We start from the raw sequence: 22,289 nt of genomic DNA on the forward strand, positions 1-22,289 counted from the left end.
GGCACAGATCCATGGTCTCGCAAGACTAAGGGATGCTTTAAACACTAATTTTGGAGTGCACTTTCTTTAAGTATAGTTAATGTGTAAGAGATTGGCAATGATTTTTAATTTCTTTTAAATTTTATTTTCCTAATATGTGAATTTTATCGGCAGAAACTGTTTTATTCTTTCTCTATGTAGGGTTCCAGTGTCATCCACATGATCTCCCTTCTTATGACAAGTGAACTGCTTATGGAAGGACTCAGAGTGAGTTGAGATGTTTTTACTTGTTTGAGTCGATATACTGTCTATTACTAGAAATAAAGTAACATTTAGCATTATGACTGAAAGTTTTAGTTCATTTCTCTTCACAGCTATGTTCTGTTTTGAATAGGCTCTGTTTTCCTTTATTTCCTCATAGTCATACATCAAGACATTTTCTTATTCATCTGCTGAGACTGATGATCTGTGGAACCATTTGCAGATGGTGAGTTTTGTGCAGATTTCAATAGATGTCACGTAATAAGGTGCACTTTTGAACATTTTGCATCTGTTAATTTTTAAAAAATGTCTCTGTTTCATAGTTGGGCTATAACAGGCATTGGTGTAACACTTAATCATTTAGTTGGAACCGGGTTTTAGAAGTCAGGAAGTATGGAATACAGCGTCTGAAAGAGTGTGGTCATGCACTTTGGTAGAAGGAATAAAAGCATAGACTATTTTCTAAACGGGGAGAAACTTTAAAAATCTGAGGTGCAAAGGGACTTGGGAGTCCTTGTGCAGGATTCCCTAAAGGTTAGTTTGCAGGCTGAGTCAGTGGTGAGGAAGGCAAATGCAATGTTAGCATTTGTTTCGAGAGGAGTAGAAAATAAAAATAAGGATGCAATGCTGAGGTTTTATAAAGCACTGGTGAGGCCTCACTTGCAGTATTGTGAGCAGGTTTAGGTGACTTATTTAAGAATGGATGTGCTGGCATTGGAGAGGTTTCAGAGAAGGTTTATGAAAATTATTCTGGGAATGAAAAGCTTATTGTAGGAGGAGCGATTGATGGCTTTGGGCCCATACTCATTGGAATTTAGAAGAATGGGGAGGATCTCACTGAAACCTATGCAATGTTGAAAAGTCTCAATAGAGTGGATGTTTCCTATTGTGAGGGAGCCTAAGATCAGAGGACACAACCTCAGAATAGAGGACGTCCATTTAGAATGGAGATGAGGAGGAATTTCTTTAGCTAGAGGGTGGTGGTGAATCTGTGAAATTTGTTACCACAGACGGCTGCGGAGGCTAGATCATTTGGTGTATTTAAAATGGAGGTTGATAGGTTCTTGATTAATCAGGGCATCAAAGATTATGGGGGGAAGGCAGGAGAATGGGGTTGGGAGGGAAATGGATCAGCCATGATGAAATGGTGGGGCAGACTGGATGGGTGGAATTATCTAACACTGGTCTTATGTCTTGTGGTTGCATTTTGAAAATGATATATGATTGAGATGTTCGAATAGGTTTGCATTAGTATCATATATTTCAGATTCCTCATCCTTCTAAGATGGTAGCATGTATATAAAATCAATCTTTTCTCCTGACTAGGGGATTAGGCTGGGGATCGGCTGGTGAACTTTGTAATCTTAGTCATCATGGAGATGTGGGAGGTACAAACTGATTTTCTTCCTTGTGAAGAATCACTTGGAATAAAACAAAATTGATCGTTGTTGTAAGGGACACCAAGTGTTATACTTGGGCACCAAAATCCCCATAGGCGAGTTGCACCTTAATTATGAGCAATACTTTAATGCATTTTTTGGGAGCTGGAAATGATACAGCAGCTTGGTGCATTTGGATGCCACAGCAACGCAACTCTACTGCAGCTCAGGGCATTCTGGAGGTTGGAGTTCAATTCCGGTGCGTCTGTGAGGAGTTTGTACATTCCCTCCATGAACCATGTAGGTTTCCTCTGGATGCTTCCGTTGCCTCCCACATTCCAAAGATGTGTCAGTTAGCAGGTTAATTGGTCATTGCAAACTGTCCCGGGAGTGGCTGGTGTGAAGAAGGTAGGTTGCGGTCAGTCAGCATGTTGAGCTGGACAGGCCTGTTCCGAGCTGTATCTCTAAATAAATTTTAAAAAGTAAAATAAATCTGTCCGCGCTCTGTGAGCTGATCAACTTGCCCACTCGCAAAAGCTGCATACGTGGTCAGTTCACTACTGGGCAGCAAGCAAAATGCATGCAACACACATAAAAGTTGCTGGTGAACACAGCAGGCCAGGCAGCATCTCTAGGTAGAGGTGCAGTCGACGTTTCAGGCCGAGACCCTTCGTCAGGACTAACTGAAGGAAGAGTGAGTAAGGGATTTGAAAGTTGGAGGGGGAGGGGGAGATCCAAAATGATAGGAGAAGACAGGAGGGGGAGGGATGGAGCCAAGAGCTGGACAGGTGATAGGCAAAAGGGATACGAGAGGATCATGGGACAGGAGGTCCGGGAAGAAAGACAAGGAGGTGACGGGGGGACCCAGAGGATGGGCAAGGGGTATAGTCAGAGGCACAGAGGGAGAAAAAGGAGAGTGAGAGAAAGAATGTGTGTATAAAAATAAGTAACAGATGGGGTATGAGGGGGAGGTGGGGCATTAGCGGAAGTTAGAGAAGTAGATGTTCATGCCATCAGGTTGGAGGCTACCCAGACGGAATATAAGGCAAAATGCATCCATGACAATGGCAGTGATGTCCGGTACTTGGACAGAAAGTGTCCACGGTGTAGGTGTTTAACATTACAAAGCAATACATGAAATGAACCAAAAAGTCAGATGGTGCTGGGACTTTGTGAGCCGAAAAGTGGGCTTCATCAGAAACTTTGCCTCCACGTAGCATTTAGACTGTGACTAGGGGTTTCTGGATTGTAGGAAGAATTGCAGTCCTCAGTAGCTTGGAAGTAGACTTGATTAGCTTTGATGGTACAAGATAGTTAGTACATCAGAGTGTTCTTCCTCTGAGGCAGTCCCTTGGGATCAAGGTTGACCTGGCTGCAATCTAGCATTGTGGGTTCTAACATGGCTAATGAAGTCAATGTGGTAACTATAGATTTTCCATAGCTTGGGTAAGTGGTGGCTGGTGGTGCAGGGAGGTGGGTGGATTCTGAGGTGGTGTAGTGTGCTCCGTAAATAGAACATAAAAGAATATAACTCGGGGAACAGGCCCTTTGGCCCATAATGTCCATGCTAACCACAATGCCAATTTATACTGCACACTTGCCTGCTGGTGGTCTATGTTCTGCAAATCCCTGTCTTCTCATGTGCCTAAGTGTCTTCTGCAGGTTCTGTGCATTCCTCATGCCCCATGTTCCATCCCAAAAGCCCCTTCTCCATTTTGAGGTCAATGGTTTCAGGGAGTCAGTGCGATCATTGCACTCCTTAAGGAAGATAGGAACGTAGAAAGCCTACAGCACAATACAGGCTCCTTAGCCCACAATGCTGTGCCAAACATGTACTTATTTTAGAAATTACCTAGGATTACCATAGCCTTCTATTTTTCTAAGCTCCATGTACCTATCCAGGAGTCTCTTAAAAGACCCTATTGTATCTGCCTCCACCACCGTTGCCAGCAGCCCATTCCACACACTCACCACTCTGCGTAAAAAACTTAGCCCTGACATCTCCCCTGTATCTTCTTCCAAGCCCCTTAAAACTGTGCCCTCTCGTGTTAGCCATTCCAACCCTGGGAAAAAGCCTCTGATTATCCACATGATCAATGCCTCTCATCATCTTATACACCACTGTCAGGTCACCTCTCACCCTTCGACGCTCCAAGGTGAAAAGGCAGAGTTCACGCAACCTATTCTTATAAGGTATGCTCCCCAATCCTGGCAACATCCTTGTAAATCTCCTCTGCACCCTTTCTATGGTTTCCACATCCTTCCTGTAGTGAGGTGACTAGAACTGAGCACAGTACTCCAAGTGGGGCCTGACCAGGGTCCTATATAGCTGCAACATTACCTCTTGGCTCCTAAACTCAATCCCACGATTAATGAAGGCCAATGTACCGTATGCCTTCTTAACCACAGAGTCAACCTGCGCAGCAGCTTTGAGTGTCCTATGGACTTGAACCCCAAGATCTCTCTGATTCTCCATACTGCCAAGTCTTCTCATTAATACTATATTCTGCCATCATATTTGACCTACCAAAATGAACCACCTCACACTTATCTGGGTTGAACTCCATCTGCCACTTCTTAGCCCAGTTTTGCATCCTATCGATATCCTGCTGTAATCTTTGACAGCCCTCCACACTATCCACAACACCCCCAATTTTTGTGTCATCAGCAAGTTTACCACTTCCTCATCCAGGTCATTTATAAAATTCACGAAGAGAAGGAGTCCCAGAATAGATCCCTGAGGCACACCACTGGTCATCGACCTCCATGCAGAATACAACCGGTCTACAACCATTCTTTGCCTCTTGTGAGCAAGCCAATTCTGGATCACATGCCTCCTTACTTTCTCAATAAGCCTTCTATCCGGTACCTTATCAAATGCCTTGCTGAAATCCATATCCACTACATCTACTGCTCTACCTTCATCAATGTGTTTAGTCACATCCTCAAAAACTTCAATCAGCCTTGTAAGGCACAACCTACCTTTGACAAAGCCATGCTGACTATTCCTAATCATATTATGCCTCTCCAACTGTTCATAAATCCTGCCTCTCAGGAACTTTTCGATCAATTCACCAACCACTGAAGTATGACTCACTGATCTATAATTTAAGGGAACAACATCCGCAACCATCCAATCCTCCACAACCTCTCCCGTCCCTATTGATGATGCAAAGATCATCGCCATAGGCTCAGCAATCTCCTCCCTCGCCTCCCACAGTAGCCTGGGGTGCAACTCGTCTGGTTTCAGTGACTTATCCAACTTGATGCTTCCAAAAGCTCCAGCACATCCTCTTTCTTAATATCTACATGCTCAAGCTTTTCAGTCTACTGTAAGTCATCCCTACAATTGCCAAGATTCTTTTCCGTAGTGAATACTGAAGCAAAGTACTCATTAAGTACCTCTGCTATCTCCTCCGGTTCCGTACACACTTTTCCACTGTCACACTTGATTGGTCCTATTCTCTCACGTCTTATCTTCTTGCTCTTCACAGCCTTGTAGAATGCCTTAAGGTTTTCCTTAATCCTGCTAGCCCAGGCCTTCTCATGGCCCCTTCTGGCTCTCCTAATTTCATTCTTAAACTCCTTCCTGCTAGCTTTGTAATCTTATAGATCTCTATCATTACCTCATTTTTTGAACCTTTCGTAACCTTTTCTTTTCTTCTTGACTAGATTTTCAAAAGCTTTTGTACACCACGGTTCCTGTACCCTACTATCCTTTCTCTGTCTCCTTGGAACGTACATATGTAGAACGCCACACAAATATTCCCTGAACATTTGTCACATTTCAGCCATACATTTCCCTGAGAACATCTGTTCCCAATTTATGCTTCCAGGTTCCTGCCTGATAGTTTCATATTTCCCCTTACTCCAATTGAACGCTTTCCTAACTTGTCTGTTCCTATCCCTCTCCAATGCTATGGTAAAGGAGATAGAATTGTGATCAATATCTCCAGAATACTCTCCCGCTGAGAGACCTGACACCTGACCAGGTTCATTTCCCAAGACCAGATCAAGTACAGCCTCTTCTCTTGTAGGCTTATCTACATATTGTGTCAGGAAACCTTCCTGAACACACCAAACAAACTCTACTCTATCTAAACCCCTCACTCTAGGGAGATGCCAATCAATAGTTGGGAAATTAAAATCTCCCACCACGACAACCCTGTTATTATTACAACTTTCCAGAATCTGTTTCCTTACCTGCTCCTCAAGGTCCCTGTTACTATTGGGTGGTCTATAAAAAACACCCAGTAGAGTTATTGACACTTCCTGTTTCTAACTTCCACCCACAGAGGCTCAACAGACAATACCTCCATGACGTGCACCTTTTCTGCAGCTGTGACACTATCTCTGATCAACAGTGCCATGCCCCCACCTCTTTTGCCTCCCTCCCTGTCCTTTCTGAAACATCTAAAGCCTGGCATTTGAAGTAACCATTCCTGCCCCTGAGCTATCCAAGTCTGTGTAGTGGCGGCAACATCATAGCTCCAAGTACTGATCCACACTCTAAGCTCATCTGCTTTGTTCATGATGCTTCTTGTATTAAAATAGACACGTCTCAAACCATCAGTCTAAGCACATCCCTTCTCTATCACCTGCCTATCCTCCCTCTCGCACTGTCTCCAACCTTTCTCTATTTGTGAGCCAACAGCCCCTTCCTCCGTCTCTTCAGTTCAGTTCCCACCCTCCAGCAATTCTAATTTAAACTCTCCCCAACAGCCTTAGCAAATCTCCCTGCCAGGATATTGGTTCCCCTTGGATTCAAGTGCAACCCGTTTTTTTTGTATAGGTCACGCCTGCCTCAAAATAGGTCCCAATGATCCAGAAATCTGAATCCCTGGCCCCTGCTCCAATCTCTCAGCCACACATTTATCCTCCACTTCACTCTATTCCTATACTCACTGTCACGTGGCACAGGCAGTAATCCCGAGATTACTACCTTTGAAGTCTTGCTTCTCAACATCCTTCCTAACTCCCTGTAGTCTGTTTTCAGGACCTTCTTCCTTTTCTTACCTATGTCGTTGGTACCAACATGTACCATGACCTCTGACTGTTCACCTTCCCACTTCAGGATGTTGTGGATGCGATCAGAAGCATCCTGGACCCTGGCACCTGTGAGGTAAGCTACCATCCATGTTTCTTTCCTGCATCCACAGAATCACCTGTCTGACCCCCTAACTATAGAGTCCCCTATTACTGCTGCCTTCTTCCTTTCCTTACCCTTCCGAGCCACAGGGCCAGACTCTGTTCCAGAGGAGCGGCCACTGTTGCTTCCCCCAGGTAGGCGGTCGCCCCCAACAGTAATCAAACAGGAGTACTTATTGTTAAGGGTACTCCATAGTATCTGACTCTTGCCCTTCCCTCTCCTGCCTGTTATCCACTTATCTGTCTCCTGAGGCCCCAGTGTGACTACTTAGCTCCTATCTATCACCTCCTCACCCTCGCTGACCCGATGAAGGTCATCAAGCTGCATTTGTAGTTCCCTAAGGAGCTGCAGCTTGACACACCTGGTACAGATGTGGCCTTCCGCGAGGCTGGGAGTGTTCTGCACTTCCCACATCTGACACCCAATACAGAACACCGGCCTCACAGATATACTTCCTGTTTCTATTCTGCAGAGGCAACCTACCTCACCTCGTCTACCTCTACTCCGTCGCCCGCTCCTCCAGTGCCTGCTTTATAAAGCTGTCTTCTTTTTATACTCCTCCCGCCGGTCTAACTTGTTGACATCCACGCGCCTGCGCAATTGTTCCTCAATCAAACAGCCAAAGAAAAAATGATCACCTTTTATACTCTTCCCGCCTATCTAACTCACTGGCGTCCACATGCCTGCGCAGTCGTTCCTCATTGTGAATCTTTGTCTTCGTTTCCCTCCCCCCCTTAACAAAGCTCAGAATGAAGTATTTGGTTTCGGTGTCTGATGTCAAGCAAACAACATGGCTGATTAAAAATAGCTCGAGCTTCAGTGACTGGAAAAGACTCTGGCATTGATTCATTCATCCTGTCATCGTTGATTAACTACACTCAGTCATCATTCACGCTACACTTACATTGCACAAGGAGAACAGTTTGGCCCTGGCGCCAAACTGTTCTAAAGTTTGAACAAAGAAGTGCCGTCTTTACACAGAATTGATGAGTTGGACATAGCAGAAACGTTGTGCACATCTGAATTCCATCATTTGCATATTTAAATACCAACCATAATACTTCAGTTGTTCATAACCAATTAAATCTACATGTTAAAATCCAATAATAATTAAAGAGTTGGTAAAATCACTGTCCTTTTAAGTGTTGCCCCAGAATCCTTTGTTTGCATCTGTATCTTGTCTTGGTCTGCTTGGCCACCTTGGTTCCCAGGTTTGAATAGAAAGACCGTACAAATGAGAGTTGGGCTTTCAAGGGCTGTGATCAGCCTGGATGACTAAATTATGTCTGCACACTATCCATGTCAGCTTATCCTTTTGATTCTTGCCTCTCTGAACTTCCACGCTCAGAATAGGCTGTACCAAGGGCAATCCAGCTCTCAATGGTTTTCTTCAGCTTGAGATTCTATTGTGTCTACACTGGGCTGTCAGCACATTATTTTAACTCTTGCCTTGCTGCCACCTCCACAATCCCTTCAGTGAAGTTGGCGGATTTTGAGGAGACATCATTGATGGTATCTTTGTGGTGCCTTACCGTGCGCGTTGCAGGAAGTTCACATCTCAGAAGCATGAAGGAGACAGAGATTAGTGCTACTCTGTAGACAACAGGGTCACAAGGATATTGGAGCTAGTTTGTATGCAGAGCATTTGGTGCCGTAATGGAAGAGATTGTCCAGGTATTGGAAAAAGGCACATTGTCTTCGTAACACTGGCTGTTCATGGAGTTGCTAAACATCCTGAATCAGGCTCAGATTGAGCTGAGTAGCTTGCAGGACATCTGTGTCACTAGGTGGAGATGAGGTAAAGAGCCAGAATTTCCAATACTCAGTGAAACCTCGGGCCTGGACTTACTGATTGTGTTGCAGTATGATGTAGTCATGGTGCAGCAAGAAACCAAGACCTGGACAAATTTGTTGTGTGCTCTGGAAAAAATTCAGAATGGAATAGTCAATAGCAGGGAATACACATTTCCAAAAGATTCTGCAGAGAAGGGAAAGATTCAGTATCCATCCAGTGCTCTGTTGCACTATTTATTTCTTTTTATAATTACAATAATTATTGTAGTGTATAGCATTTTTATGTATTGCACTGTACCGCTGCTGCAAAACAACATATCCCATGTCAGTAGATAATAAAGCTGATTCTGATTCCATGTGGAGTTGCACAGAAAGCTTTAATGTGAAGCCAAATGTATGTGAAAGCAAAATGATAAGGACAATGAAAATTCTAATTTAGTTTGTAAGATTTGAGAATGTTTTAGAAACGATACATAACCGTAATTAGTAGGTGCACTGGTCTACTTCAGGTTGGAAGGTTATGGAAGGTTGGGTATAGTAACAGAAAAATGAAGGATGAGAGATCAGTTATATATGAAGACATGGTGATGTTAGTCATTGGATCTATGTTCGGGGTGCTCTGAAAATACCTCCCAACCTTCAAGCTTAACCAGAAAGGTAAGGACAGTGAATTCCCATCCAAATTGCACGCCAGATGAAAAATGTTGCTTTTTAATTTAATAGTTTCCAGTTGTCTCTGACGTTCAGAGACAATTGAAAACAACTAAAGTTAAATAATTAAAATTAAATACACTTCTAAAAAACTTCTTAAAAAGTTATTATTATTGAGAAGCTTTTACTAACGTTAGCAATTTAAAAATATTAAACTAAAGTGAAAAGTAATTTCAAAAAAAATTACATAATTTCCTTTTTGCTTCCTTATAATTAAGACTTGCAATCCTCTATCCTAAGACGGGTGTGACCTGAATTTGATTGTCACTGAATTTGATTGTCAATTTCACCAGCGCAATGACTGGTCTCTGCAGCTAGACTTAATACAACCTTGGGAATCTGTCAGTAAGTCTCATATTTTTGAGTTTCACAGATTACCTTCAGGTCTTGCAGGGAAATGACTGAAGTATAGTTCTAGTGAAGGGTCTTTGATTTGAAACATTCGCTCTGTTTCTTTTCTCACAGTTGCAGCCTCACCTGCTGCACATTTCCAGCATCTTCTTCTTTTATATTAAAAGGCTGAACTCTGGGGTTGATCGTAATCAATGACAAATGTTAAAAAGACCTGACTCGGTTCATGTAGAAGAAAAGTCGGCATTCATCATGAGAAAATCTACAGATGCTGACATCTTTTCCATAGATGCTGTCTGCCCTCCTGAGTTCTTCCAGCATTGTGTGCACTGGATTTCATTTGTATCATCTGGAAAAATACCATTTTAAAGTCAATGTTTGATGCAATCCCACAATCATTGCTGATTTTTCCTTTTCAGGGTGGTGTTATTTATTTTGCTCTCCTCATGATCAAAAGCAGATTCCACTGTTTAGATCAGTTCATGTTCAAAGACATTGCAATCTTCCTCTGAATTTAAACTTTGTGGAGCACATGGATGTACTTAAAATTCAAAATTCTCAAGAACTTTACTATTTACCACAGACACGTTTCTTCATTTAATGTCTTTATTCCCTCGTTGTTTCTGACATAAGCTTTCCTTTTTTTTTAATTGCTTTTGAATTAATTCCTGCTTACAGTTTACAAATATTTTTGTTCTTATGATGTGACGGAAATTTTACTTTTCCTTCATGTGGATGGACTGCCAATGTGCATTATTCATATCTAGGCCAGTGATTGACAGCTGGAGTTTATTTTACGTTGAGCCTTTCTTTGGTCATGTTATAACTGATAACCTCTACATTAACTGGATGAGGAATTAACAATAGTCACCTGAAAAGACTAAAGTTCTTGCATAATGATTGTGGAATCTTTGTGAGTGTTATACAAAAGTTGCTAATCAGAAAAAATAAGAGTCATCAGTATAGTTAATAAAATAATTCTGCTTCTTCTGCTTCACTAGGCTGTTGATAATCAAGATGTAATTAAATTACCAGCATCAGTAAAATCTATTTTGGACCCTTGGACAAAGCAGAGTGGATTCCCTCTTCTAACAGCTAATACAACAACTGGCATCATAAAACAGGAGGACTTCTATACAAAGATGAAAGGAAACAGAACCTCCAAGTATGTATCCTAATGTATTCTTTCTCATCAGGGATGTGTTACTAAGTGAGGGTTTAAATAAACCCGAATCAGATTTATTGAGAAGACTGGCTGGTTCCTTCTTGAAGCACACTGAAGTATCCTTTCTTTCAGTACACATATTAAAACAATGTGGCATCTGATATGTATTGAAAGATGTCGATTTAAAACCCAATTCTATTACGGCAATCTTTGGATTGCCAATGGTAGAACATAGATCTTTGTCTTCTTCAGCCTGTGGAATGATAGCTTTTGTTACTTTAATGGCGAGAAGATCTATTTTGTTGAACTGGAAGGAAACTAATCCTCCAACTACATTCCAATGGTTTTTTCAAACCATATTAAGTTTAAATTTAGAAAAAATTAGAAGTGATATTTTTGACCCTTTGGTTAACTTTGAAGAAACTTGGAAACCTTTTATGCAACATTTTCATATGATGTAATCTGACCTTTCCGAATCTTTATTCTAAACTTAAATTATATGATGAGAGGAGCGGAGTTAACGACATTATTGAATGTGTCCGATACAAGCTGTTGGTCTAGCCCTGTTTTGTTTTTTTTCTTGGGGTTTTTTTTTCTCTTTTTCTTTTGGGATTTTTTTTGTTTATATATTTTTTTCTTTTTATTTCTTTTTTAATGTTTAATTTTATTATGAGTTTGGAAGTCTTTTATATCTATGTTACTTAAAATTCATTTTATATATGCTGATGAACATTTTTCCAATCACTTTGTACCAACTTTGTTATTGAGATTATAATTTTGAAAAATTAATTAAAAGATTTAAAAAGAAAGAAAGAAAGATGAGTTAGCAGGGTTGACCCAGACAAGATCCTTGCAAAATCTGTTGTGTAGATTTTGATTTTGTAGATCTGCACTACAAGTGGTGATGTGAAAGTTAAGCACAGAATGATGAATTGCTGCCACACCCAGAGTTGGCGGGCAATTGGTTCTTTTTACTGCCGACCATTGTGAGCAACCTGGGGACTTCCAGACAAACACAGAAGTTCCAATCTTGTGTTCCGTGGCTTGTAGCTAATTGTAATAATGTTCTTTGATGCAAATTTTGAAGCATAGCAAAGTAACCCAGGGTGGCAGAACTTGCCGAAGCCTTGAGAAGATAATTCAACATAAATATCTTGTGTAAAGTGAGACTTGGCACGAGGAATGGTGTATTGTTGATTTTAATGATTGCAAGCAACTAGCTTATGTATTAGCAACGCACATCAAAGGTTAGTCCTGACGAAGGGTCTCGGCCCGAAATGTCGACTGTACCTCTTCCTAGAGATGCTGCCTGGCCTGCTGCGTTCACCAGCAACTTTGATGTGTGTTGCTTGAATTTCCAGTATCTGCAGAATTCCTCGTGTTTGCGTAGCTTATGTATTAGTTAATTTAGTATCAGCCTTGTATTGTTTGAATGCATTAAATACCTTAGCATCTTTGAGTGTTTTAAGTTTTAGTACTTAAAGCAGTTTTAATATTACTAGTTTTTAATAGATTTTTATTTAACATTGGGTTCAACAATTAGATTGTACTGTTTAGCATTAGCCAACAGCTATGTAAAACTTATTTTCTATTGTTTAATGATTGGGGCTTAGACTGATGCCTTTTCAGTCCCACCCAAAACACAATAGCCTTACAGCACATGGCCTTGTTACTAAAAATCTTTGAGACTTTGGTGTGATCCTAAGATCACAGCCCTGGAGGTCCTGCCCTTTAATTTAACACCTAACTCCGTGAACTCACTTTACAGAACCTTGTCATTCTTCCTACCTATATCATTGGTACCTACTTGGACCACAGCCTCTGGCTGTTCACCCTCTTGCCTAAGAATGCTGAGGACTCAATACGAGATATCCAAAACCCTTGCACCTGGGAGGCAACATACCATCCAGGAATCTCGTTCTCGTCCACAGAACCTCCTTTCTGTTCCCCTAACTAATGAATCCCCTGTCACCACAGTTCACCTCTTCTCCCCACTGGCCTTCTGAATCGCAGAGCCGGACTCAGTGCCAGAGACCTGGCTGCTGTGACTTTCCTCTGCTAGGTCATTCTCCTCAACAGTGCTAGTGAGGTCAGAACTAGGAAGATTGTACAGTTTAATACATGGCTTTTTCGTGGGGCTGAAATGGCTAACATAAGGCAGCATAGTTTTAAGGTGCTTGGAATTAGGTACAAAGGGGATGTCAGAAGTAAGTTTTTCACACAATGAGTGGTGGCTGCGTGGAATACACTGCCAGTGAAGGTGGTGGACGTGGATGCAACAGGGTGTTTTCAAAGACTCTTAGATAGGTACTTGGAGCTTAGGAAAACAAAGGGCTAAGCTCTAGGGAAATTCTAGGCAGCTTCTAGAGTAGGTTACATGGTCGGCACAACATTGTGGGCTGAAGGGCCTGTAATGTGCTGTAGGTTTTCTATGTTTCTAGTCCTTAGAAGTCCTAATCAGAGACTGTGATACTGGATCTGATTAGGGAATGAGACAGGGCAGGTGACAGAAGTTTGTGCAGGTGAACACTTTGCATCTGGTGATCACAATGCCATTCGTTTCAAAGTAAGTATGCAAATAAAAAGATAGGTCTGGTCTATGGGCTGAGATTCTAAATTGGAGAAAAGCCAATTTTGATGGTTTCAGAAAGGATCTGACGAGTGTAGATTGGGACAAGCTGTTTTCTGATGAAAGTATACTTGGTAAGTGGGAGGCCTTCAAAAGTGAAATTTTGAGAGTATAAAGCTTGTGTGTGCCTGTCAGAATAAAAGGTAAAGATAACAGGTGTAGCCAAGCTTGGTTTTCAAGAGATATTGAGCCCCTGATTTTAAAAAAGGTTCATAGCAAGCATCAGCAGGTAGGAACAAGTTAGGTGCTTATGGAGTATAAGAAATGCAAGATAACACTTAAAGAATCAGGAGGGATAAAAGAAAGTATTAAGTTGCCCAAGCAGACAAGGTGAAGGAGAATCCTAAGGGATTCTACAGATACGTTAGAAGCAAAATGATTGCAAGGGACAATTTTGGTCCTCTGGAAGATCGGAATGCTAGTCCGTGCATGGAGCCAAAAGAGATGGGGGAGATCTTAAATGGATTTTTGCATCTGTATTTGCTCAGGAGACAGACACAGAGCCTGGAAGTAAGGCAAAATGGCATCAAGTTCATGGACTCTATACAGATTATTGAGGAGGAGATGGTTGCCGTCTTGAGACAAATTAGGGTGGATAAATCCCCAGGGCCTGACAAGGTGTTCCCTTGGACTCTGTGGGAGGCAAGTGCAGAAATTACAGGGGTCCTAACAGAGATATTTAAATCATCATAAGTGACAGGTGAGGTGTCAGGGGATTGGAGGATAGCCAATGTTCTGTTGTTAAAGAAAGGCTCTAAAAAATAAACCATGAGATTATAGACTAGTGAGCCTGACATCAATTGTGGCAAAGTTATTGGAAAGTATTCTAAGAGTCCAGATATCTGAGTATTTGGATTGACATGGACTGATTAAGGATAGTCAGCATTGCTTCGTGCATGTTTGAGCGTGTCTAACCAATCTTATAGAGTTTTTCATGGAAGTTACCGGGAAAGTTGATGAAGACAAGGCATTAGATATTGCCTACATGGACATGTGATAAGGTCCCTCTTGGGAGGTTGATCAAGAAGGTTCAGTCGCACAGCATTCAGGATGAGGTAGTACACTGGATTAAACATTGGCTTTGTACGAGAAGCCAGTGAGTGGTAGTAGATAGTTGCCATTTTGACCGGAGGCCTGTGACTAGTGGAGTGCTGCAGGGATTGATGTTGGGTCCATTGTCTGTTAGTGATCTGGATGATAATGTGGTTAACTGGATCAGCAAATTTGCAGATGATACCAAGATTGGAGGTGTAGTGGACATCAAGGAAGATTATCATGGCCTGCAGTGGGATCTGGACCAGCTGGAAAAAATAGGCTGAAAAATGGCAGATGGAATATAATACAGACAAGTGCAAGGTGTTTCACTTCAGTGGGACCAACCCAGGTAGGTCTTACACAGTGAACGGTAAGGCGCTGAGGAGTGCTGTAGAACAAAGAGATTTGGGAATACAGGTCCATAATCCATTGAGGTGGTGTCACAGGTTGGTTGAGTCATAAAGAAATCTTTTGGTACATTGCCCTTCATAAATCAAACTATTGGGAACTGAAAATGGGTTGAAATATTGAAGTTATATAAGAGATTAATGAGGTCTAATTTGGAGTATTGTGTACAGTTTTGATCACCTACCGACAGGAAAGATGGAAAAAGATTGAAAGAGTGCCGAGAAAATTTACAAGGATATTGCCGGGAGTGGAAGACCTGAGTTATAAAAAAAGATTAAATAGGTTAGGACTTTATTCCTTGAAATGTAGAAGATTGAGAAGAGATTTGAAAGAGGTATACAAAATTATGAGGGGTATAGATAGGGTAAATTCAGGCAGGATTTTTCTTTTGAAGTTGGGTGGGAGTACAACTAGAGGTCATGGATTAAGGGTGAAAGGCGAAAAGTTGAAGGGGAAATGCTGAGGGTCATGAAAATGTGGAACGAGTCGCCAGCGCAAGTGGTGCATGTGAGCTTGGTTTCATTGTTCAATAGAGGTTTGGATAGGTATGTGGATGGTAGGGGTATGGAGGGCGATGGTCCGGGTGTGGGACGATGGGAGTGGGCAGTGGATTAGAATGGCTGAAGGACCTGTTTCTGTGTTGTACTTTTCTCTGACTCCATGATTCTATATATTCAGGCTGATGTTGGTTTCTAACCCAGCATTGGTACAGCAATTTTAAATAGTCAAATAAATTTTAATGTTACAGTGAAATCATTAAGTGACAGTTGCATCGTTCAAACAAGCTTCCTCGCATCACCCAGGTCTGCTCATTGTGGCAAAACCTGATCAAGCTGACATGGAATATAAGTGTATAGGCAGAACATTACTCTGTCATTGTCTGTGCCTCACCACCAATAGCACATCAGGCAGCTGATATCCCAAATACTCCTCACACCAATAAGTTAGTTAAACTTTATTTAAACTATTCTCTGGATATGTAGTTCCTATGTTCTCCAAGTCCACAGAGAATGACAAATTATCTTTACTAATAAGCAAATAACTACTGAAATGCATTTAAATAGTCATAGTTGTTCAGATCAGAAGGTTGACATCTGCCATTATTATTTCTTTAGTAACTCATGGTTTGTTCCAATTTTCTGGATGAAGAATGGATCTGTGCAACCTCTAATCTGGCTGAAGGAAAAGTATGGTATGTACATAGTATATAATGTGATGAGCAACCCTAAACCATCCTAGCAAAATCTTGTGTTTGCTCTCTGCAGAGATAATTAAAAAACTTTAAAGTCAAATGTCAAAAGAAAGTTCAAAACTTTAATACATTATGAAATAAATGTCTTCTAACCACAAACATCTCTGAATAAAATTTACCTGTTGTCTGTATTTACTGAAAATTCAGGCATGTGATTTTCCATTGTACAATTACCAATTCAAAGAAAGATTTCCTTGCCCTGAAAGATATAAAGTCAGAGAATTAACTCTTTGTTCCATAAATTTCAGTAAAGATACATTGTTCTCCCTGAATAGAAGAAATATCTTCAAGAAAACTCATACTTATTCAGTAGTCCATAAAATATTACAGTGTTAAAACACTTTTTACTGTAACCCCTAGGATGCCAAGCTTTTACTTATCTTGCTGATTGCTTAAGTTCTTGCTAGGAAGTCTGCAAATAGCGCCAGCAGGCTCTTTGTTGTTCAGGTAACATATGTTGCAACGGTGTTTCAGTGTGTTACAAAACTTACCAAATGGCACTTATTTATATATATCCTAAGCAGAATATAAGACCTGAAAGTAATAGAGCAGAGCAGTTAGATTACGAATCATTTTCAGAAGTATTGTGCATTGGAACACTTCGGATTAGAAAGGGCCCAATCTATTTTCAGCTGGAGCCATGGGGAAATGGTTTTTATGCTGGAATGACATGAAAACACGACTGCAAGTGATGTGATGTACTTTACTGGGGCGGCATCTTGCATGCCATCTTGGTCAATGTCTCCCATCTACTACATAATGTACTGGGTGGGCACAGGAGTACATTCAGCCAGAGACTCATTCCTCCGAGATACAGCACTGAGCGTCATAGGAAGTCATTCCTGCCTGTGGCCATCAAACTTTACAACTCCTCCCTTGGAGGGTCAGACACCCTGAGCCGATAGGCTGGTCCTGGACTTATTTCATAATTTACTGGCATAATTTACATATTACTATTTAACTATTTATGGTTCTATTACTATTTATTATTTATGGTGCAACTGTAACGAAAACCAATTTCCCCCGGGATCAATAAAGTATGACTATGACTATGACTATGACTATGGCACGGTAGTATAGTGGCTAGCACAACTTTTTAAAGCACAGGTGGCCTGGGTTCAATTCCCACCACTGCTTCTAAGGAGTGTGTACGTTCTCCCTGTGACCACGCGGGTTTCCTCTGGGCGTTCTGGTTTCCTCCCACAGTCCAAAGGTGTACCGTTTGGTAGGTTAATTGGTCATTGTAAATTGTCCCGTGATTAGGCAAACATTACATTGGGGGATTGCTGAGCAGAACAGCTCGAAGACCCGGAAGGGCTGATTCTACGCTGAATCTCAAGAAATCAAAAAATAATTTCAGGAGTCATATGAAACTACCTATGCGCTTGCTGATGAGTGTTGTTTCTGTAGAAAAACTGCTCCTGTGAAGTAGTATGCCAGGTTACCTCATGCAAAAAATGGCAGTGAAATGTGGGCAGCAAAGTAGGGTGCAATACTAGACCTTCTCTTAGGGAAGAAGGCAGGGCAAGTAACTGAAGGTGCAGTCTGAAAGCGCTTTGGCTCCAGTGACCATAATCCCATTACTTTTAAGATGGTGATGGAAAATGATAGGGCAGGTTCACAGCTTATGGCCCTAAACTGGACCAGGCCCAATTTTGGAGGGTATTATTCTGGATCTAGCAAAGGTTGATTGAGTGATCCTGTTCAAAGGAAAAGGAATGGGAGGCTTTTAAGAGTGTGATATGAAGAGTCCGGGGGTGAAGAATCCTGTCAGGGTGAAGGGTTAACTGACAAGTTTAGTGAACCTTGTTAAGGCTACTGGGGAGAGTTTGAACTAGGATTGCTGGGGTGGGTGGGAACCAAACTAATAAAATGGAGGAAGAGGTGGTTAGCTGACAAATACAGAAAGCTTGGAGACAGTGTGAGAGGGAGGATAGGCAGGCAATAGAGAAGGGACGCGCTCAGACCTATGGTTTGATATGTGTCTATTTTACTGCAAGGAGTATTATGAACAAAGTGGATGAGCTTAGAGCATGGATCAGTATTTGGGGCTATGATGTTGTGGCCATTACAGAGACTTGGATGGCTCAGGGGCAGGAATGGTTACTTCGAGTGCCAGGCTCTAGATGTTTCAGAAAGGACAGGGAGGGAGGCAAAAGAGGTGGGGCGTGGCACTATTGAACAGAGATAGTGTCATGGCTGCAGAAAAGGAGGAAGACATGGAGGGATTGTCTACGGAGTCTCTGTGGGTGGAAGTTAGGAACAGGAAGCGGTCAATAACTCTACTGGGTGGTTTTTATAGACCACCCAATAGTAACAGGGACATCAAGGAGCAGATAGGGAGACAGATTCTGGAAAGGTGTAAGGGCTGTCGTGGTGGGAGATTTTAATTTCCCAACTATTGATTGGCATCTCCCTAGAGTGAGGGGTTTAGATGGAGTAGAGTTTGTTTGGTGTGTTCAGGAAGGTTTCCTGACACAATATGTAGATAAGCCTACAAGAGGAGAGGCGTACTTGATCTGGTATTGGGACATGAACCTGGTCAGGTGTCAGGTCTCTCAGTGGGAGAGTATTCTGGAGATAGTGATCACAATTCTATCCCTTTTACCATAACATTGGAGAGGGACAGGAACAGACAAGTTAGGAAAGTATTTAATTGGAGTAAGGGGAAATATGAAGCTATCAGGCAGGAACTTGGAAGCATAAATTGGGAACAGATGTTCTCAGGGAAATGTATGGCAGAAATGTGACAAATGTTCAGGAGATATTTGTGTGGAGTTCTGCATAGGTACCTTCCAAGAGACAGGGAAAGGATGGTAGGGTACTGGAACCATGGTGTACAAAGGCTGTTGTAAATTTAGTCAAGAAGAAAAGAAGACCTTACAAAAGGTTCAAAAAGCTAGATAATGGTAGAGATCTGGAAGATTATAAGGCTAGCAGGAAGGAGCTTATGAAAGAAATTAGGAGAGCCAGAAGGGGCCATGAGAAGGCCTTGGCGGACAAGATTAAGGAAAACCCCAAGACATTCTACAAGTCTGTGAAGAGCAAGAGGATAAGACGTGAGAGAATAGGACTAATCAAGTGTGACATTGGAAAAGTGTGTATGGAACTGGAGGAGATAGCAGAGGTACGTAATGAGTACTTTGCTTCAGTCTTCACTACAGAAAAGGATCTTGGCAATTGTAGGGATGACTTACAGCAGACTGAAAAGCTTGAGCATGTAGATATTAAGAAAGAGGATGTGCTGGAGCTTTTGGAAGCATCAAGTTGGATAAGTCATCGAAACCAAACGAGTTGTACCCCAGGCTACTGTGGGAGGCAAGGGAGGAGATTGCTGAGCCTATGGCAATGATCTTTGCATCATCAATAGGGATGGGAGAGGTTCTGGAGGATTGGAGGGTTGTAGATGTTGTTCCCTTATTCAGTAAATGGAGTAGAGATAGCCCAGGAAATTATAGACCAGTGAGTCTTACTTCAGTGGTTGGTAAGTTGATGGAGAAGTTCCTCAGAGGCAGGACTTATGAACATTTGGCGAGGCATAATATGATTAGGAATAGTCAGCATGGCTTTCTCAAAGGCAGGTCATGCCTTACGAGCCTGATTGAATTTTTTGAGGATGTGACTAAACACATTGATGAAGTTAGAGCAGTCAATATCGCGTATATGGATTTCAGCAAGGCATTTAACAAGGTACCCCATGCAAGGCTTATTGAGAAAGTAAGGAGGCATGGAATCCAAGGGGACATTGCTTTGTGGATCTAGAATTGGCTTGCTCACAGAAGACAAAGAGTGGTTGTAGATGGGCCATATTCTGCATGGAGATTGGTCACTAGTGGTGTACCTCAGGGATCTGTTCTGGGACCCTTACTCTTTGTAATTTTTGTAAATGACCTGGATGAAGAAGTGGAAGGATGGGTTAGAAATTTTGCTGATGACTCAAAGTTTGGGGTGCTGTGGATAGTGTGGAAGGCTGTCAGAGGTCGCAGCGGGACATTGATAGGATGCAGAACTGGGCTGAGAAGTGGCAGATGGAGTTCAACCCAGATAAGTGTGAGGTGGTTCATTTTGGTAGGTCAAGTATGATGACAGAATATATTATTAATGGTAAGACTCTTGGCAGTGTTGGAGGATTAGAGGGGTCTTGGGGTCCGAGTCCATAGGACACAAAGCTGCTGCGCAGGTTGACTCTTTGGTTAAGAAAGCATACAGTGTATTGGCCTTCATCAATCGTGGGACTGAGTTTAGGAGCCGAGAGGTAATGTTACAGTTACATAGGAACCTGCTGAGACCCCACTTGGAGTACTGTTCTCATTTCTGGTTGCCTCACTATAGAAAGTATGTGAAAACCATAGAAAAGGTGCAGTGGAGATTTACAAGGATGTTGCTGGATTGGGGAGCATGCCTTATGAGAATAGGTTGAGTGAACTCGGCCTTTTCTCCTTGGAGCAACGGAGGATGAGAGGTGACATGATAGGGGTGTAAAAGATGATGAGAGGCATTGATCATGTGGATAGACAGAGGCTTTTTCCCCGAGGCTGAAATGGCTAGCATTAGAGGGCACAGGTTTAAGGTGCTTGGAAGTAGGTACAGAGGAGATGTTGGGGGTAAGTTTTTTACGCAGAGAGTGGGTGAGTGTGTGGAATGGGCTGCCGGCAATGGTGGTGGAGGCGTATATGATAGGGTCTTTTAAGAGACTCCTGGACAGGTACATGGAGCTCAGAAAAATAGAAGGCTATGGGTAACCGTTGGTAATTTCTAAGGTAAGAATATGTTTGGCACAGCTTCGTAGGCCGAAGGGCCTGTATTGTTCTGTAGGTTTCTATGTTTCTATGTTTCTTGGCCGGTGAGACTAATTGAAGCTCTGGGAAAGAAGAAGGAAGTATACATTGGGCTTATAAGGGTGGGGATGGGTGAATCCTTAATGACTATAAAAACATAAGTTTTTCAGTAAGGTGGCAGTGCACTCGGTCGCATCAGCTTCTATGAGGCTAACCAAAAGTGTTCATTGTCTTTTTAAAATGTATTTTTTATAATCACAAGATCCTATTGGATATTACATACCGCAGGTCTATCCCATCAGTGAGTTGCTCCTTGGTGGAGGAGCTGAATGAACTGGACTTGATGCAGATCATGCTGCTGCCTGTGTCGGAGAGTCATCAGAGGAGTGGGTGCACGAAGGTGGCGTGCAGTGACTGATCAACTTAGTCACTTTTTTTTGTGATTGCAAGACCCTGCTGGAAATTGTTAATGTGGAATGCCTCAAGTCCGATTCAGTGATTTATTGGCAGATGGAAGGGGCGAACGGTGGGGTATCAGCTTGGCCTTGGTCACAGCAAGGACAAGGCCTTCAGCTGCAGTGTTGTCTGTTTACAGCCTTCCAGGAGAGAGGTGTTGGGGTTGTTGTGCTCCACTGAAATGCCAGGGGTGGTGAGTGCAGCATCCAAGCTAGAGTTGGTGCTGCCCCCCAGTGTTCGCTTGGCAGAAGACAAGCTGCAGACTGCTGCAATATTCATGGATTCAGGGTCCTGCACTATATATATAATTTTTGCGTGACTGTAACGGATACCTTTACTGGTGTGCTTGCTATCTGATATGTGCTACATGTGCCCTGTGCAGTGTATGACTGTCAGCATTGTGTTTCACTCCTTGGCCCTGGAGTAATGCTGTTTCATTTCACTGCATCAGTGGGTATTTATGTATGGTATAATAACAATTAAACTTGATAAAGAATACGCTTAAGAGGGAAATCAGGAGGTCATAGAGAGGTATGAGGTGCATCTGCAGGTTTTCATTTTTTTTTATCCCCTGATGGATATCATAAGCCTATAAGAGAGATGAGCAGAATTAGGCCATTTGGCCCATGGAATCTACACCATTCCATCTTGGCTGATATATTTTCCTTCTGAACCTTATTCTTCTGCCTTCTACCCATAAACTTTGACACCCTGATCAACCAAGAACCTATCAACCTCCACCCTAAGTATACCCAGTGACTTGGCCTGCACAACCATCTCTGGCAATGAATTCCACAGATTCACCACCCTCTGGCTAAAGAATTCTTTTCCTCATCTCTTTTCTAAATAGATGTGCCCTCTGGTTCTGGAATCCCCAACTATAGGAAGCACCCTCTCCAAATCCACTCTGTCTGGGCCTTTCAATATTCAATAGGCTTCAAT

At 42.2% G+C, this 22,289-nt stretch overlaps 1 protein-coding gene across 3 annotated transcripts in view; it reads left to right on the forward strand.

Moving 5' to 3' along the window:
- The window catches only part of LOC134357301 (aminopeptidase Q-like), a 153,281-nt gene that overhangs the window by 78,753 nt on the left and 52,239 nt on the right, over positions 1 to 22,289 (forward strand). For all 3 annotated transcript variants that reach the window (XR_010020589.1, XM_063068677.1, XM_063068678.1), the window contains exons 8-11: positions 181 to 246; positions 401 to 466; positions 10,626 to 10,789; positions 15,977 to 16,053. Coding sequence is in view for 2 of the 3 variants with exons in the window: in XM_063068677.1 (XP_062924747.1) it covers positions 181 to 246; positions 401 to 466; positions 10,626 to 10,789; positions 15,977 to 16,053 (373 nt within the window). In the remaining variant the exon portion in view is untranslated. The remainder of the gene's footprint in view (positions 1 to 180; positions 247 to 400; positions 467 to 10,625; positions 10,790 to 15,976; positions 16,054 to 22,289) is intronic.

The sequence above is a fragment of the Mobula hypostoma genome, chromosome 16 (assembly GCF_963921235.1).
Source record: "Mobula hypostoma chromosome 16, sMobHyp1.1, whole genome shotgun sequence".
Lineage (NCBI taxonomy): Eukaryota > Metazoa > Chordata > Chondrichthyes > Myliobatiformes > Myliobatidae > Mobula > Mobula hypostoma.